At 51.4% G+C, this 18,118-nt stretch overlaps 1 protein-coding gene across 3 annotated transcripts; it reads left to right on the top strand.

The window, feature by feature from the left end:
• Window positions 1–1,203: 1,203 nt before the first annotated feature.
• On the top strand, window positions 1,204–17,455 carry Slc17a9 (solute carrier family 17 member 9). Of its 3 annotated transcripts, none has more exons than XM_085831620.1 (13): window positions 1,204–1,397; window positions 7,402–7,599; window positions 7,954–8,093; window positions 9,242–9,341; window positions 11,279–11,409; window positions 12,149–12,245; window positions 12,477–12,573; window positions 13,064–13,151; window positions 13,877–13,911; window positions 14,974–15,102; window positions 15,691–15,746; window positions 15,878–15,907; window positions 16,453–17,455. In XM_085831620.1, exons 1-13 carry the CDS (start codon window positions 1,306–1,308, stop codon window positions 16,604–16,606), a joined length of 1,347 nt encoding a protein of 448 aa, XP_085687746.1. In that variant the 5' UTR covers window positions 1,204–1,305; the 3' UTR covers window positions 16,607–17,455. The 3 variants fall into 3 exon arrangements, with proteins under 3 accessions (XP_085687746.1, XP_085687743.1, XP_085687744.1); XM_085831617.1 differs by having other exon boundaries at window positions 1,230–1,397; window positions 14,987–15,102; XM_085831618.1 differs by having other exon boundaries at window positions 1,295–1,397; window positions 7,402–7,529; window positions 14,987–15,102.
• Window positions 17,456–18,118: the final 663 nt, after the last annotated feature.

Genomic DNA, 18,118 nt, shown 5'->3' with positions numbered 1-18,118 from the left:
GCCTGGGGAGGAATCCCCCAACTCCTGACCACAGCCTTTTCAACTCTGGCAGTGTAGCACCTCTCCACCTGCTGCAAGGCTCTGGCCTGAGATGTATACCCAACACCTTGTGTGGTATGCTCCTGCTGACCTCAAGTGTCTTGCAGGTTCCTCCACCCAACCTACTTAAGGTCACATCCCTTCTCTACGTTTGTACACCTGCTCCCAGAAACGCTGAAGGTTTCCTGCTGTGTGATTCTGGATCTTTCCTAGTTTCTGAAGAACTGCACATTATAGTGATTGTTAGTACCATATACTTAACGGGCAGTCCCTGGGTCACTAGGGAAGCAAGCTTTTCTCTGCCGTCATCTTTGTGTCCTACAGGATAGCTGATGTGGATGGAAGACTGACCTGGCTTTTAGGTCCAGATTGTTTTTTCCAGAACTGGGGTTTGAATTAAAGGCCTCACACACGTTGAACACACGCTTAACAACCGAGCTATACCTTAGCTTCAGGTTCTGATATTCTTTTAGTACAAGTGTGTATGACCATAAATAAAGACCTGTTGTCTGCTGGGCAGTTGATGGCTCAGAGGGCATTCTCTGGAGGGTGGAAACTGTTGAGATTCTAAGTGCAGTGTGAAGCCTTTAGTGGGTGTGTCCCAGTTGGCCTGCAGCAGTGTGGGGGAGGCATTTGTTTAGAATAATTGGGAATACAGGAGGAATGAGGCAGGCAGTACCTCAAGGAGCCTCAGAAGCCTTCCATGAAGTGTGGCTGAGCCCCATCTAGAGCCTAGTCTGTGGTCAGTGCTCAGAACACTTTTGCCCAGGATTTCAACATCAGTGACCACCTTCGCTGCCCTTTGCACCTGTGTTACAGTTTACTAGCCCAGTTCTCCAAGAGATCCATTTTAAAAAATTGACTGCCTTAAAGTTATCTTTACATCTTTACTAGACTAGAACATAACCCTGTGAGCACTCTGTCACTCCCCTCCACCCACCCACGGAGCGGGGGAGGGGGGAGAGCCACGGAGACTCATACACACACTGCTCACCTGCTCACTTTCCTGCCGAGAAAGTTATTTCTGGCGGGTCTGGGGCCACAAAACCCCCAGGGATTTCTCTGTCCCAGTGGTAAGCTTCTAGTTGCTCCAAGGTCCCTGGCCCTGCCTCCGGGGACATCAGTGGGGCGGGGACTCAATTCCGGGGGCAACACGTCCTGGGAGAGTTAGACGGAAGCACTGGGACTGACACGTGGACTTGGGCGGTGCTGCCCTGTGGGTTGTCCTAGGTCTGAGGTGGGAGGGCGCGGTACACAGCGGTGCCCATGCCATCCCAGCGCTCTAGCCTGATGCAGCCAATCCCAGAGGAGACCCGCAAGACCCCTTCTGCGGCAGCAGAGGATACCCGGTGGTCCAGGTGAATTGGGGTGTGGCTGAGGTCGGGGCAAGGACTTTTACGTTTAGAAAGGGAGCTGAGGTGCTACTTCATAGGACCTGAGTTCAGGGAACACCAGACTCTAGCGGCTGCCTCCCAGCCTTTCTGCAGCCTGCCACCTTCACTCTCCCTGGGACTCCCATGCCCCTCGCTGAGCAGCCCTAGCCCCCAAGTAGAGGGAGGACCCAGTAAAGAGACACCCCCCCTCCCATTTCCAATCAAATGCCAAAATCAAGCAAATGGCTCCTTTGCCCTTTTCCCTGCCAGTGATTCTGTGGTCTGGGAGGCAGGGTAGTGTCTGTAAGGCTTGGTGGGAGCACTGGGCTGGACAGATGCTCACAGCATAGGGATCTATGCAGCAGCTCTTAAGTCATAGAGGCAGGTCCTGACTTCACAAGTCTTCTAAACTAGGGTTGGAAACCAGCCGTTACCCATCTTCATTCATATTCCATTCCCACTGTTTCCAGCACTCTCCAGGCAAGCATCCCCCGACAGAAACCAGGGATGAAGGTGGCATCTGGCTATGGGACCACTGTGAGAGGGTTCAAATGGGGGCCTAAAAGAGCTCACACCCTGTGCCCTGGTTCCTGCAGTCCTCACGTGGAGGTGCTAGACTCATGGTCAAGCCTTGGTATCTCCCAGGCACCTGGGGCAAGAGCCCTGGATCTACTGGCAGGAAGTGTAAAGAGGACCTTAAGATAGTACCACCACTGAACCTAGACCAGATGAAGGCACAGCAGGTCACGGGGAGGCACAGAACCAGATCATAGTGCCCACCCACACCCACACCCACCAGTAACAGTTACAGTAGTGTCAGACTCTGCTAGAGGAGGCACACTATGTGCCTGCCCTCACTAGCTCTCCTTTCCTCTCTGGCTTAACACCTCCCTCCCTACCCCATGTTTATCCCAAGGCCTGTGCTTCACCTGGCCCCTGGAGGCACCACCCAGGGCTTTCTTAGAACTATGAAATGTTCTGCCAATTTTGCTGTAGGTTACAATTTAATGGCTCTGCCTGTTCCCCCCTCCCCACCCCCGTCACCCCACCTTCACCCCCATCTTTACACTTTCTCCTGTGTAGTGCCTCCAGTTGCCTTTGTCAGAAATGGTAGCTGAGAATTCTGGGGAATTTTGCAGGGTCAAGGCCATTCTCAACCCATACTGGAGTAATAGTACCAGCAATAAGTGTTACTAGGAACAGGGCCCTGAGTTCAGGGAACACCAGACTCTAGGGGCCCACCACTCACCACCACATGTTTGGGAGGCAGTGTTCTCCTCAACAAATCTCAGTGTGGGGTGGTTGGTGGAGGCTGAGTTAGGGAAATGTGGTAATGGCGTATACTCTGGCCCCCTGGTCATGGTAGCCAGCACATTTCCCCTCTGAACGGAGGGCCACGTGATCACCTATTTGCTCAGCCCCGAATACTCTGTGCAGGCCATCTAACAGGAAGCCAGAGCTGCACAAGTCTGTGAGGAAGTGTGATTGCTAAGACCTCCAGCCTGAGCTCTGGCTCCGAGTGGGCAAGTGGGGCTACTTAGGCCCAAGCTCCTGATCCTAAAGACTGGGGTTCTAACCAGGCAGGCAGGCCCATAGGGCCCCTTCAGGAGGATGGTCATGTTCTGTGTCACCAGCAAGTACTGAGGACGCACCTTCATCAGCCTGGCTGGTACCACCCACCCAGCTGAGGGACAAGTCCCATTTCTTGCCTCCAGGGTGCTGGGATGAAGCAGAAGGACACTGAGGTGCCTGTTAGCATATCAAAGAAGACACTGGCCACCACAGCTTACTGAGTCCTGGCTCCTCTTTTCACCACCTCTCTTACTCCAGACCCCTCCAGTCCCTCAGCTTTGTTTCCCCTCCCCCAACCAGCTTCTCTTTCCTTTAAAACCTCCCATGCGTTCTCTTGGTTCTTGTCCCTCTCCGGGTCCCTTCTCTTTCTTGTCTCCTCTCTCTTTCCTTCTCCTTGCAGTCTCCTCTCAAGGCCCATTCTATTCTGCCGGCCATGTTGTCTGGACTCTTCCAGATAACTCTACCTGTACTCTCACATAACTACAATAAAGCCCGTTTCCTCAACTATACCTAGGCCTCATTTTCACTCAGATAGCACCTGGCCAAGCCCCCTCCTCCTCCTCCTCCTTTAGTCAGGGCACTGGTTACCTAGATTTTTCCTGACTTCCCATGGCTACCAAGAAGCTAGAGACAACTCTCATCTGGAGAGTGTGGGACTAGCTGGCTTCCTGTTTCTAACTGGTCTTCTCCAGACAGTTAACTGGGCTGAGCAATCAGCTGCACCTAGGGAAGAGTGGCATGCAGGGTGGGTCCCTCTTGGACTCCTTGGCTCTCTGCTGCTTTAGTCACATAAAGGAATAAAAGGCTCCTTATTACCTTTGGATTGTGTGGCTTTTAGTGGGCCTGCTGTGATCCTTGTAGGTGAAACAAACAAAAACATGGCAGCTGTACTGTCCTCACCGAGGGGTGGGCTCTGCAGGTGAGGGAGGGGCAGCACTTCAGGGCAATCAGGATACCCTTGAGGACAGCTTGAATGCTTGACAGCCACCCTGTGTTCCCAGTAATCCAATGGCAAGGTTGGCTCAGGATAATAGCCTGACAAGAAATTAAGGCAGAATGGGAGAGGGCAGCTTGTTGCCTCCCCAGTGCCTGGGGTCCCCAGATAGGTGTCAGAGGGCTCTGCCCTTCTTAGACCCACTTAAGAGAGTCCCTCCTGGGGTTCAGGGGTTCCTTGCCACACAGTGGAGCCAGGTTGGCCATTACCAGAGCAGACCTCAGAGCTTTCCCACCTCCCATGACCTGACTGGAAGGTGCTTGGCACCATAATCTGGAGACTGCTGCTGGCCCTCAGGACCCCACACATCTTTTGGGTGAGGGGAGGGTAATGCCCCCTCCCCAGGAGCCCACCTCACTTGTCTCACCATTACCCTCCTCCATTCTGACCACTGCCCTTCAAGGTCCATGCCTCTTTATTCCTGTGCTAGACCCAGGTACCCTGACTGCCCTGAAGAGCTGCCCCACCTGCAAAGCCCACCCCTAAGTGAGGACAGTTCAGCCGCCGTGTTTCACCAGACTGGGAGGCACAAGAATCACAGCAGGTGTACAGGAGCAGCGCTAACTCACCCACTAAACACCATACACTCCAAAGGTATCTGCAATAAGGAGCTTTTATTCCTTTATGTGACTAAAGCAGCAGAGAGCCACGGTGTCCAAGAGGGACCCACCCTGCATGCCACTCTTCCCTAGGTGCACCTGTGATTGCTCAGCCCTGTTAGCCTTCTGGAGAAGTTAGAAACAGGAAGCCAATTTGAGCTCCTGGTTTGTGACTCAAAGTCTCTTCTGTGCCACTATGCTTTGACTTAGCTGTTCTTTCTGCTTCCTGGCCCTCACCTTTGACCCTGCTCCCATTTATTTGCCTGTAACTCTGTCCAGCTCTGTGGGATTCTGGACCCAGCCCAGCTACAGCCTTGAGTCCCCCAAGCCTTATACCCCAGCTGGCTATCTGCTAGTTTGCCTCTTTCTTGCTCAGTCTGTGCCTGTGTAGAAGGGGAGGCCAGTATCACCTGTACCCTCCCAGAGAGGACATCCTCCCTCAGACCTCCTCTCCTCCTCCTGGCTGAGACTTATATTGAACACTCGCCTCTCCAGAAGCCCCCCACCTATATGACTGTGATCAAACCCATTTTATATTAAAAATCTGAACGGTAGGTTTCTTGTAGAATCTTCATGAGGATGGTGGTTATGCAGAACCCCTAAACCCCGGCCCCATAGTCTCTCTGTGTGTTATATCTGTCCATGGTGATGTTCGTTGTACGGGGTGTCTGCGAGAAGGCTCTCGTGAGCCAAGAGCCATTCTCTACCATCCTACTGTGGCAAAAATCAGGCTGGGACTGCCTACCACACATGACATTAGGCACTCAAACAATGAGCTTTTACAAAAGAGAAGCCTGGCAGTGGTGGCGCACACCTTTAATCCCAGCACTTGGAGGCAGAGGCAGGCGGATTTCTGAGTTCAAGACCAGCTGGTCTACTGAGTGAGTTCCAGGACAGGCAGGGCTACACAGAGAAACCCTGTCAAAAAACAAAAATAAAAACAAAAAACAAATACACACACACACACACACACAAAACAAAAAGAGAGAATCTGCTTTCAAGTGACCATACACAGAGCCAAGAGAGCAAACCTGAAATCTACCTACCACTAGGGATATGACTCAATGACTGGCTGAGTACTTCCCTAGCAAGAGTGAGTGAGAGCTTAGGTTTGATTCCCAGCACTGGAAAGAGAGAGAGAGAGAGAGAGAGAGAGAGAGAGAGAGAGAGAGAGAGAGAGAGAGAAAGGAAGAAAGGAAAGAGGAAAGAAAGAAAGAAAGAAAGAAAGAAAGAAAGAAAGAAAGAAAGAAAGAAAGAAAGAAAGAAAGAAAGAAAAAGAAAAGAAGAATCCTCTCTTGCCCTAGAGGGCTGGGATCTTTACAGGCTCAGGTGAAGGAAGTAATATGGACCTTAGGTCTAAGCATATGTGATCAAAACTCACTAACAGTATCCAGACCTTCATGTCCATCATCACCGTCTTCCCTAAAATTGCTGATTCCCAAATTCATTGGAAAGGAAGAGCCAGGACAGATGAGGCTGGTCCTTCTGGAGGGCACAGCAAAGCTCCTGTTTCACTGCCGACCCCTTCTGTCAGCAGAACTCTCTAGGTGGATGTCAATTCAAAACTTGGATGTTTGGTTTGTTTGTTTGTTTTTTTGTTGTTTTTTGAGACAGGGTTTCTCTGTGTAGCCCTGGCTGTCCTGGAACTCACTCTGTAGACCAGGCTGGCCTCGAACTCAGAAATCCGCCTGCCTCTGCCTCCCGGGTGCTGGGATTAAAGGCATGTGCCACCGCGCCCAGCAAAACTTGGATGTTTAAGAAGCTTGCAACCTGTGCCTTTAATCCCAGCACTCAGGAGGTAGAGGCAGGAGAATTCTTGTGAGTTTGTGGCCATCCTGGTCTACACAGTGAGCTCCAGAACAACCAGGACAGAATAGAGAGGCACTGTCTCAAACAAGAAGAAGAGGAGGAGGAGAAGGAGAGGCAGCTAGAGTAGTTCACATCTATAGTCCTAGCAGGCAGAAGGCTTGGGTAGGGGGGTTGCTTTGAGTCTGAGGTCACCCTAGGCTCCATTATTCTAGTCTAGTCTGCACAGGAAGCTGGGAAGTGGGTGGAGAGAGAGAGGACATTGCTTGCTACCCTTCCATCCATCTAAGCCCACCCACCAGTCTACCCTGTAACCTTGAGTATACCAGGAAGTTATGATCTTCAAAGCTCTTCTCAGGAAGCATGAATCCGGCCCAGGGCCACAAACCTCACTCTTGGTTGGAAGCCTTGCCAGGGTCTGCTCCTTCTCCTCTGAGGCTCTTTGCCTCTCCACTGTCAGCTGTTGCAGTCCTGTGTGGGGTCTAGCTGCCCAGCAACCTTGCCCAGCCGGACCCCTGAGGACCTTTGAGTACTCACTGTGCTTGCTTGGGAGACTTCTGCTCCCCCGGAGCTGGGTTCACCTGCTTAGCACATGGCCCTGCAGGTTGTGAGCTGTCTGCTGCTTCTGGATGCCTTCCTGTATCTCCATGGTCCACAGGAAACATGAGAATATACTCAGTGCTTGTGTTTGGGATCCTGGTGTAATCCTGGCAGCCAGAGGCATGGGCCCAGGTTCTAAGCCCTGTGAATGGTCTGCCATGTGTTTAACCTGCCCCACATCCTGAGGGCCCTTGTGCCATTCTTCGCCCCTGTGTTTAGTATTGGCCTTATGTTCTAGAAGTCATCAGACTCAGTGCTTTTGAGGTTTTATTAACCTGCCGAAATCCCCACCAAAGAAGTTATCTTAACTCCCTTACTGTATTCATGATTGCATTTTCCTGCCCTTGGGAAGGTATCTAAGTGATTAAGGCTGTGTGTGGGCCTCCCCAGGTCCTGACCCTCTCTCTGTGTCTCACAGGCCTGAATGCCAGGCCTGGACAGGAATCCTGCTCCTGGGCACCTGCCTGCTGTACTGCGCCCGTGTCACCATGCCCGTCTGTACTGTTGCCATGAGCCAGGACTTTGGCTGGAACAAGAAGGAGGCTGGTATCGTGCTCAGCAGCTTCTTCTGGGGCTACTGCCTGACTCAGGTGGTGGGCGGCCACCTTGGGGATCGGTAACCAACCCCCTCTCCCCACTGCTCAGGCTTGAGGGGGATCATTACCATCACCTGACACAGTGTGGTCAGTCCTGCCCTTGCACACAGGAGAGGGGGGGGGGATAGGGGAGGAGTTCAACAAATATTTAGGGAGAGGCTTAGCCTTCGGAGAGAGGAAGTCGGGTGTGGCAGCGCTGAGCCACAGCAGACAGGCCAGACTCAGTCCTGTATACCATACTCAGCTCTGAGCCCTTATATAGGGCAGGTCACTGCAGTGTCTACCACAGCTCTCTGTGCAGTGGTTCATGGTGATGACCCTCAGACCCCCCTCAAACAGCCACCCCATTCTGTCCCTCCCTGTGTCTCCTCCAGCATCGGAGGTGAGAAGGTCATCTTGCTGTCAGCCTCTGCCTGGGGCTTCATTACTGTTACCACACCACTGCTTGCGCACCTCGGCAGCGGCCACCTGGCCTTCCTGACATTCTCTCGAATCCTCACCGGTCTGCTCCAAGGTAAGAGCTGTCTTCATCTTTCTTCCTCTGGTGTGGCCTTTTGACTTTGCCGCCAGGAAGAGTGGACAGAGCAACACGCACAGGTTCGCTCAAAAATCTGTTCTATATATCTAAGATATTTGAATGGCAACTCACTCAGGGTGGGGGCTTGGGGGGAGGGGTGCCTGGCCATATCTGTGTTATTTGTGGGCAAAGAGGAAAAGATGAAGTCCCCCAAGCCCTTGGCTCTCCTTCATAGGGCAGTGAGTCTTAAGCCTCTGAAGCAAGAACTGCCTTCTGAAGAGCCACACTCATTGACATGGTGATAGAAAGTTCCACAAGGGAGTCAGGCTGATGATTCCTGCCTCCCCACTGAGAGTGGTAACAAGGAGGCTGTAGGTTCCTATTGTCACACTTTGAAGGGACCTCTCAAGAGTCTCTTCAGACTGAAGTTTAGAACCCTCTAGAACGGAAAGGATACTCAAGCCTGTTGGTTTGTTTTGAGACTATTGTGTAGCCCTGGATGGCCTGGAACTCATTATGTAGACCAAGCTGGCTTCAAACTCTGCCTGAGATCTGCCTGCCTCTGCCTCCCAAGTGCTAGGATTAAAGGTGTGCACCCAGATGTTTCTAAGCCTTCAAGCTGCCTAGGAACCCAAAGGAACTCCTGGGAGGAAAATGTGTCTAAAAAGAGTAGGTAGAGGAACTTTCCCCGAAGGGTACACATGTGCCATGTATGTACATGGCAAACATACAGAACTGTACGGCTCACACATGTGAGTGTCTCAGGGTGCCTGAACACACCTGAGAAACTACTGTGTGGTCTGTGTGTGTACACATAAATGTGCTAGTGGGAGGGTTGTCAAGTGCCTCCAGAGAGCTTAAGTGGGGCGTGTGTGTTTATGTGTGCACGCACAGCGGTCTGGATGCAGGGTGCTATGTCTCGGGGTAGAGGCATTTTGCTTTGAAGCAGAAGCTCTCCCGGGGATGTTTTGCACCGCTCTGTATAACTCTCATCCCAAATTAGTTTGGTTCATTACCCCAAAATTGCCAAAAGCCCAGCCCTGCTGATCCCCTAAAGCTCAGTGAGGTCACAGAAAGGAAGCCAAGCCTTAGCCCTCCCTTGCTGTCCCTGGGTACTCTGTGACAGCAATCTCTGATTGTTGTAGGTGTCTACTTTCCAGCCCTGACCAGTCTGCTGTCCCAGAAAGTGCAGGAGAGCGAGAGAGCATTTACCTATAGCACTGTGGGTGCTGGCTCCCAGGTCGGGTAAGGCTCCACCCCCTTTGCATTCAGGAAACTTCCCTGAGCTCTCAAGGACCATCCTTCTAGTCCAGCAGTGATGGTCCGAGTAGAGGTGTAGACTAATGCTAGGTTCCAAAGCTGTCCCTCAAGCCTGCTGCGTTTGTGACAGTGTTTTATCTGCTGAAGCTGCTGTGACAAAACAATGACAAGAAACAGATTAAGAAGAAAGGATTTGCCAGGTGATGATAGTGCACACCTTGAATCTCAGCACTCGGGAGGCAGAGGCAGGTGGATCTTTGTGAGTTCGAAGCCAACCTGGCTCCAGGTGAGTGAGTTCTAGGATAGCCAGGGCTATACAGAAAAACCCTGTCTCAGAAGAAGGGAAGGAGGAGGAGGAGGAAGGAGGAGGAAGAGGGGGAAGAGGAAGAAGAAAAAGAAGAGGAAGAAGAAAGGGGAGGAGGAGGAGGAGGAAGAGGAAGAAGGGGAAGGGGAAGAAAGAAGAAGAAGAAAAGAAGAAGAAGAAGAAGAAGAAGAAGAAGAAGAAGAAGAAGAAGAAGAAGAAGAAGAAGAAGAAGAAGAAGAAAAGAAGAAAAGAGACAGAAACTCACAGAGCCCCCTGCCCCCTTCTGTCGAGTGCTGGATTAGAGATGTGTGCTGCACTGGCTCACTTTCTCCTTTTATTCAGCCCAAGACCCCAGCCCACGGTTGGTGCTGCTAACACTCAGGATAATCCCTTCTCTTTCTCCTCAGTTTAACCTTTCTGGAAAAATCTTTATAGACACACCCAGAGGTGTGTTTCCATGGTGATTCTGAATCTTCTCAAGCTGTCAGTAAAGGCTAACAGTCAGCGTGGTTTTTGCCTTTCGGGGTGCTATAAGATAGGGTTCTGGCATGTGGACTGGGTGGGTGAGCACCCGCTTCATCTTTTCCCTTTATCTGTCCTAGGGAAGCCAGAGGCTGCCCCACCCTCTGTGAGACATCCCTGTGTGTGGAGGAAGGTCCACTCACTGGTGGGCTCCTGGAAGGTTAAAGGGACTTCCTGATACATTCAGGCCTAGGTCTACAGTTGCTGAGTTCAGACTGGGGAAGAGAGAGGGAGCCGCAAAGAGCGCCTGCAGAATGCGAGGCTAGCTCTTCTGGTTAGGGTGGCCTGATCTAACCCTGAAAACACAGTTTGCACTGTGAAGTGCGGATGTCAAAGAAACAATAGGGCTCAGGTCCTACGGAAGGGCTCAGTGTCTGGCACAGCAGATAGGGATCTATGCATGGCCAGGAAGAGTGGGAGAGAAAGTACCCCATCCAAGGGTAGGTCCAGCCCTGGGTGCCCTGCCTAGGGTACAGATGAATGCACAGGAAGAGGGAAGGCAGCTCAGCCTCACACCAGAGCCCATTGTTCTCTCTTTCGCTTGGATGAGTGCACAGAGTGGTGGGTGGGAGGTTGAAGGGTGAGGCAGAGGTGCTTTGCATTGCATCTGGGCACAGTACCCAGGAGTCAAGGGGAAGGTTGTGGGGCCTGGTGTCTGCAGCTATGCATTTGCACATCAGACGCTCTACTAGAATACTGTTCTCTGTATTATATGTAGGACAAAAATGAAAGAAGGGATATTTTTATTTCAGTGTTTCCTAAGCTACCCTTTTATCATTCCTCCCCCGACACACACACACCACCACCACCACCACCACCACCACCACTACCACCACCACCACCACGAGAGCGTCCACATGGCAAATTGTAAGCCAGTTTGAAGTTCTAGAAGGAAGAAATGAAAAACCCAGCAGTAGTTTCCATGCTGAGTCTCCTCAGCTGCCCCCAGATTCCCCTTGCCCCAGCTGTCCCACCCCCAGTCTCCCTGAAGAGCAAACTCCTCCAGGCAGAAGCATCCGAGCGGCCTCTATCAGGGAGCTTGACTCATTTTAGGATAGCAACCAAGGTCACTACAGCACTTCTCTGTGTCTCCCAGGACCCTGGTGACTGGGGGCGTAGGCTCCGTCCTCCTGGACCAGTGTGGCTGGCAGAGTGTCTTCTACTTCTCAGGTGGCCTCACCTTGCTCTGGGCGTACTATGTGTACAGGTACCTGCTGAATGAGAAAGGTAACTGCGGCCATGTGGCCAGTCCTGTCTGCCTCCCCTGTCGTCCCCGCCCCCCCCCCCCCCCCCCCCCCGCAGCTGTGCTTCAAACATCGGTTGCATAGTTGCATAAGCTTTTTCTGGAGAGAGAAAATAAACAAAAATCTACTCACCCCAGACAGGGTGCCAACAGCAGACCAAAGAAATGATTCCACTTAAATATAGCTTAGTCTCAACCTCTCAGGGATGGTGGTGACTTCCCTGCAGGTAACCTCCCAAAACATGGGGAGCTGGGGGGTGGGGGTGGGGGGAGGAATTAAAAACAGCACAGGCGAGAGGGGCTGGGGTCTCAGGAGAGGTAGACTCCATACTGAAGGTATTATTTCTGAGTAGTCAGTGCTGCCTGGTAAAGAGAGTTATCACTAGCTCTGAGAACCCTCCCGCCTGCCCCAGCTCTGCATTCTGTTCCGTTTGGGGCTGAAGCTGACAGGGGAAGTCAGTCTAGCAGGTGAAAAGAAGGCAGGTGGTAGGACGAGGCTGAATCTTCAGCAAGAAAGGGCCTCTAAGGGACTCCAGGCACAGGTATGGGTTAGACATAGAACTTGACTCTAATGGGCATTGCCACCTGATAGGTACTCCCAAGGGATTAGTAAGATGTACCCTGACTCCTCTGCCCTAGCAGCCCCTAAATGCCTGCTGTGTTAGGGACAACATGGTGTACCTGGTCCTGAAGCTATCACTCTGAAATCATTTGTTCCCCTAGACCTTTTCCTGGCCCTGGGTGTCCTTGTACAAGGCCTACCTGTGACCAAGCCCTCCAAAGTGCCCTGGAGACAACTATTCTGGAAGGCCTCTGTCTGGTGAGCTAGAGTCAGTGAGCCCAGGCAGAGTGTGGGTGAGGATGGGGCATGAGGTGTGGCAGCTACTGTTGCTTTGGAAGGACCCAGTCCTGACACTCCAGCAAATGTTCCAGGATTCAGAGCATAGGGCCTTGGTCCTGGGGGGGGGGGGGAGAGGAGTGGGTCCCATGTGGAGTCAGTGTCTGAGGGACTGGCAGCCTCTTAGAGCCCTGGTCCTGGTGTCCCACACAGGGCGGCAATCTGCTCCCAGTTGTGCTCTGCTTGCTCCTTCTTCATTCTACTCTCCTGGCTGCCCACCTTCTTCAAGGAGACCTTCCCCAACTCCAAGGTAGGTGTCATGTTACCTGGGCCCTTACAGAATATAGGGGCTACACTTGGGTTGTAAAGGCCCCTTTTGTGGGTGGTTGTATCTTTGACTTGTCAACTCCATTCCTCTATGGGCTTCAGGCCTGGAGATGACAGTCCATTTGGGAACAGACATTAATTCAAGGCTGTACACTATGAGAGTTGGAGTTACCTCAGCCTGCTGCCTGAGAGAGGCAGACTGGCTTGGCTCTAACCCTGTCACAATAAGGGGAACATGTGGAGAATGTGGCTTCAAGAGTTAGCCATTAGTGGGCTCAGTTCTTACCCTGGGGGCTGATAATGGATTGGTTAGGGCCTGTTCTTTGAGGACCCTCTCTGCTCTTAGGCCCAACCAGTGGGTGGACAGAAATCAAGTGACATGGTGATAATCTTGGAGTGGTCCTCTTGCCTGGGTGTCATCTAGAGGCTAGGTGTCACCCTGGCCACTTTTGAGGCTGCACCTTTTTCTGCAGGGCTGGGTCTTCAATGTAGTCCCCTGGATGCTGGCAATTCCTGCTAGTCTATTCAGCGGGTTCATCTCCGACCGCCTTATCAGTCAGGGTGAGTGTTGGGGTGAATTGTCCCGGGTGGACCACAGTCTCAAGAATCTCGCTCCCCTCTGGCAGTACAGTTATGTCACTGGGGAAAGGCCACACAGACCATCTTTTAGAGTCAGCCCAAGGAACGGATGGATGCAGCCTGGGGCTGAGGAGCCCAGAGTGTCTTCCTCGCTCTCCCCTTTTAGTGGGTAGAGTTGAGGGAAGCAAGAAGATCCTGGACCCCATGGGGAAAGGAAAGTGTTTGTCGGTGTCACATGTCACAGGTACCCAGATTTGCTCTTGAATCTTCCAGAGCTCCGGGGCCACACTTGCAGCCCATGAAGCAATGTCCTTACAGACTCAGGTATAGAAGAATGTGCATATGTGTGCACATTCTCAGGATGCGGGTTTTCCTCAACAGAAATTAGCACACGTTCATTATGTAAGATCAGAAAATTTGAAGAAACTAAAAAAAAACTGGACTAAGCTTACCCAATAGGCGGGCACTTTTGTAATAGCTCATGGGGCTGCCCTTTCATATTTCTACCCAGACTGCACCACAGAAAACCCTCTGACACACATACTGTACACAAGAGGGTACAGTTTATGATAGGGAGTCTCCTGTCTTGAGCCCTGGAACACTGCCCCGGGCACCCTGTTTACTCTTCTGTGACTCTGTGGGCGGGACACTATTGAGGACCTGAATGAGCTGTTGGAAATTCATCCTGGGTCTGTCTCTCTGCTCAGGTTACAGAGTCATCAAGGTGCGTAAGTTCATGCAGGTAGGAAATCATTTAAATCCCTTGTTCATTTTTTTTTCCTTTTGCTGTGATAAGGTACTGTGAGAAAAGCAACTTATTTCTAGAAGAAAGAGTTTGTTTAGAGCTTCCAGTTCTACAGGGATGGAGTCCAAGACCATCATAAAGGGGAACATGGCAGCAGGCAGGCGGGCAGGCGGGCGTACAGGAATGACCCTGGAGTAGTAGCTGAAACCTTACATCTTGAGACACAACCACAAAGCAGAGAAAGAACAATGGGGATGGTATGGTCTTTTGAAACCTCAAAGCCTATTCCCACTGACACACCTCCTCCAACAAGGAGGAACCCTTCCCAAACAGCCCCACTGGAAACCAAATATTCAAACATATGAACTTATGGGGACTGTTCTTTTATGTTTTTAATTTTTTATTTTTTAAGATTTATTTATTATTATACATAAGTACACTGTAACTGACTTCAGACACACCAGAAGAGGGTGTCAGATCTCATTACGGTTGGTTGTGAGCCACCATGTGGTTGCTGGGATTTGAACTCAGGACCTTTGGAAGAGCAGTCAGTGCTCTTAACCACTAAGCCATCTCTCCAGCCCCGACTATTCTTATTCAAACCACCACATCCCTCTATGGACATCCCTTCTTTGTTCTGACCTCCTGGGACCTAAGGGTTGTGTACTTTAATCCCCTGATTTCTAGAACCAGGCTGATATCAAAGATACGGGTTGTGAAAACTACAGCCAGGTCTCATGGCCCCAGAACCAGTACTTGCTTCTAGGGGTTGGCAGAATCAGCTCAGATCAGAGGTCAATCTATAGCAATAGGACCCAGGAAGGGGCTGTTGTGGGTGGCCATTGGAAGATGCTCTGGGGTCCGTATTGGCTGACCTGAGAACTTTCTCTGAGTTCTGAAGATGCTCTCTGCTCTTCTCTGTGCCAGAACAGGCAGGGCAGGGAAGCCCTAGCCCGAGAAGGGCTTTTAGGTAGAACCAATCTGATCTTGCTCAGAACACTGGGGGTCCAAATCAGGGTGAGTCATATGGGCCAGCATGGTCCCTTGGCCCCTTACCAGCCCTGTCCTGCAGGTCATGGGCCTTGGTCTGTCAAGCATTTTTGCCCTGTGTCTGGGTCATACCACAAGCTTCCTCAAGGCTATGATCTTTGCATCAGCTTCCATTGGATTCCAGACCTTCAACCACAGGTAAGAGGCCATGAGCTCATCCCACGGGGTGCTAGCTTTTAGTACATTCTGGTTCAGGGAAAGCTCCCCACAATCTGTCACAGTGAACAGATCTGGGTACCCAGCAAGGGTCATTCAGGAAAGCAAGGAGACCCCTTCCCCCAACACTGGGAGGAGTGCCTGGAGGAAGAATGAACATAAGCACCAGGCTTAATGTCTCTCCTTGGTCTTAATGTCCCTCCGTGGTCCATTCCCTTCTTTCTGCACCTTTTCTCTCATCTTGAGCAATAGCAATCTCAAGTGAGCATCTTGTAGGGTGCATTAGGAGCCCACTTCAAAGCTCTTCCAAGTTAACAAAGGGGAAACCCTACTGCGTGCTTTTCTGGCCTCGCACACATTCTCAGGAGCAACTTCTAGTGTTGTCAGTAAGAGGATGGGGAGTATACGGTGTCAGCAGGCCCAGCAGCACTTGGGTGATAGGGGCAGGGGCTGGCCTGGTTGTCTTCTGGTGACTTGTAACCATCTCTTATCCTCCAGTAGCCCCTACCGGCCAAGTAGAGATAGCCAGGCCTGTGTCCACTCACCTGCCTTCCTTCCTGTTTCTCACAGTGGTATTTCAGTCAACATTCAGGACCTGGCCCCATCCTGTGCTGGCTTCCTGTTTGGTGAGACACTGGTTTATCCCTGCTTTATCCCCTGCCTTTGACAATGGGTTATCCCTGAGGTGGGGCGGGGCACTGTCTGGGTAACAATGGGTCTCCTCCTGATGTCTCTCCCCCCACTTTCCTGTTTACAGGTGTAGCCAACACTGCAGGGGCCTTAGCAGGTAAGGGCTGGCTCCAGGCCTGTCTTAGAGGTTCTCTTGTCCTTTGGTTTAGGTCGACTAGTAAGTGAGTTTAGGGTAGAGCCTAGATGGGGGTCATCCCATCTTACTCACCCGGTGCTGCTGAATGGGGTCTCAAAGTCAAGGGAGGGCACAAGGCCCAAGATGGCCCAGGGTGATCTCAGATATGCTAGCTGAGGTGGCAATTGACCTGGTTGATGGTGGGGGACTCACAAGCTGTTCTCCCTGACTGACCCCATGTGACAGTCCTGTAGTTTAGAGTACCATCTGGTCCCTCCACTGACATTCTCTACCTTGTTCTTTGTTTCCCTTGGGTGGGACATGGAGTGGGGACACCATCAATAAGTGATTTGGAGTGACCCCTGAGGACTCTGTCTCCTAAGACCCCCTGAGTCTGAGTCTCCTGTGGCCCATAGCTCATAGTTCATATTTTATCCCTGGGTCTGCCCTGCTCTGCCCCTGAGCTCACTGATATGAGGGAGCCAGCTTCCTCGGACCATCAGTCAGTCCCTGCCTCTCTTGTCCAGGTGTGGTAGGCGTGTGTCTGAGTGGCTACCTGATCGAGACCACTGGTTCCTGGACCTGTATGTTCCACCTGGTAGCCATCATCAGCAACCTGGGACTGGGCACCTTCCTGGTGTTCGGGAAGGCGCAGAGGGTGGATCTGGTCCCCACTCATGAGGACCTCTAACTCCCTGATGATCCAGTCTCACCCAGGACCTGATGTCAGCAGCCTGAGGATAACAACTCTATCAGTGAAACTCTAAATCTCCACCTCAGACGTATGAGCAGACAGCAAGACCACAGTTTCCTGGGGAGGCCAGAGTACTCACAGGCCTGTGTCAGGAGGAGGGTCATGGCTCCGAAGCTGCTTGCCACTCTCGCCCTCTCCCAGGTTCAGTGGGACTGCCTCTGTTACGGAAGCCACATTGCTGCTGGGAGGTCTCACCCGCCACAGTGAGGGTTGTTTCCTGACAAGACTTCTGTGTTAAGGATGTGTTGTGTGCTGGTAGATGCTCAGGAGTGGCTCTGACCCCCGACCTACTCCTAGGGCACCTTCCTACCCCCATCTCTCCAGCAACAATAATCTAAGATGTCTATAGACATTAGACCATGTCTCCATAAGACAGGCCCTCTAGAAACACCATTCAGAACCATAGAGAAGCCATGGTTTCTGCTTCTCTCCAGGAATCAGGCTTGCCACTCCAGCTGAGCTGGTGTGCAGTGGACCAGGGGTCCTAGCTTGCCTTGCAGACCCCGGTTCCCGCCCTGTGGATCTCTCAGCACTACTGATGTGTCCTGGGTTGGCAGGTGCCTGGCAGTCCAGACATCACAGACCCCAGAGCAAGGTGGACCCCCCCCACTTCTGACCTTGTTTTTCTACCTCCCCCCCCCCTTATTTCTTGTAAAGCTTGTGGTTTCATGAGCTGATAATGAATTCTCCAAGATGCCTATTAGGTTTTCTTTATAGATGTGGTGAGTCTCACCAGAGTCTTATTTAAGTGAAAACTATTAAACTATTTAAAGTAAGATTGTTGTTTTATTCAATACCTTTTGTTAGGTGAACTTTTCCTAAGGAAGACAAACAAAAATCTATTCACTCCTATTTAGAACATCAATGACACACCAGAAAATGGTTCCACATAGCCAGGCACAGTGGCACACATCATAAATCCTAGTACTTGGGAAGCAGAGGTAGGTGAATCTCTATGGGTTTGAGGTCAGCCTGGCTTACATAGTTTCAGGACTGCCAGGGCTATGTAGAGAGACCCCCCATCTCAAACAAAACCAACCAACCAAATACCCAAGCAAACAAACAAAACTGGTTTCACCCAAGTTTAATTTGATGAACCAATGGGTTTGGGTTTGGGTTTGGTTTGGTTTTGAGACAGGACCTTACTGTATAATAGCCCTTGCTGTTCTGGGAACTCATTATGTAGGCCAGGATGGTGTTAAACTCATAGAGATCCTCCTGCCTCTGCGTCTCACATGCTGGGGGGTTAAAGGCGTGAGCCACCACTGTGCAGGTTACCAATGAGTTTAATTGGAGTTATTTACAGGAACATGGGCAACTTACAGGTGGCTATACCACACAGGAAAAGTCTTCATTCCGCAATCATTGCGGGGGAGGGGGCTTTGCATGGATAAACTGCCTCATGACTTCTACTCTGTGAGGAGTGCTAATGTACTCAG

Source organism: Mus caroli, unplaced genomic scaffold (genome assembly GCF_978045245.1).
Source record: "Mus caroli unplaced genomic scaffold, Mus_caroli_1 scaffold_2, whole genome shotgun sequence".
NCBI lineage: Eukaryota > Metazoa > Chordata > Mammalia > Rodentia > Muridae > Mus > Mus caroli.
Note: the sequence above shows the minus strand (reverse complement) of the source record. Positions and strands in the feature narration are given on the sequence as shown.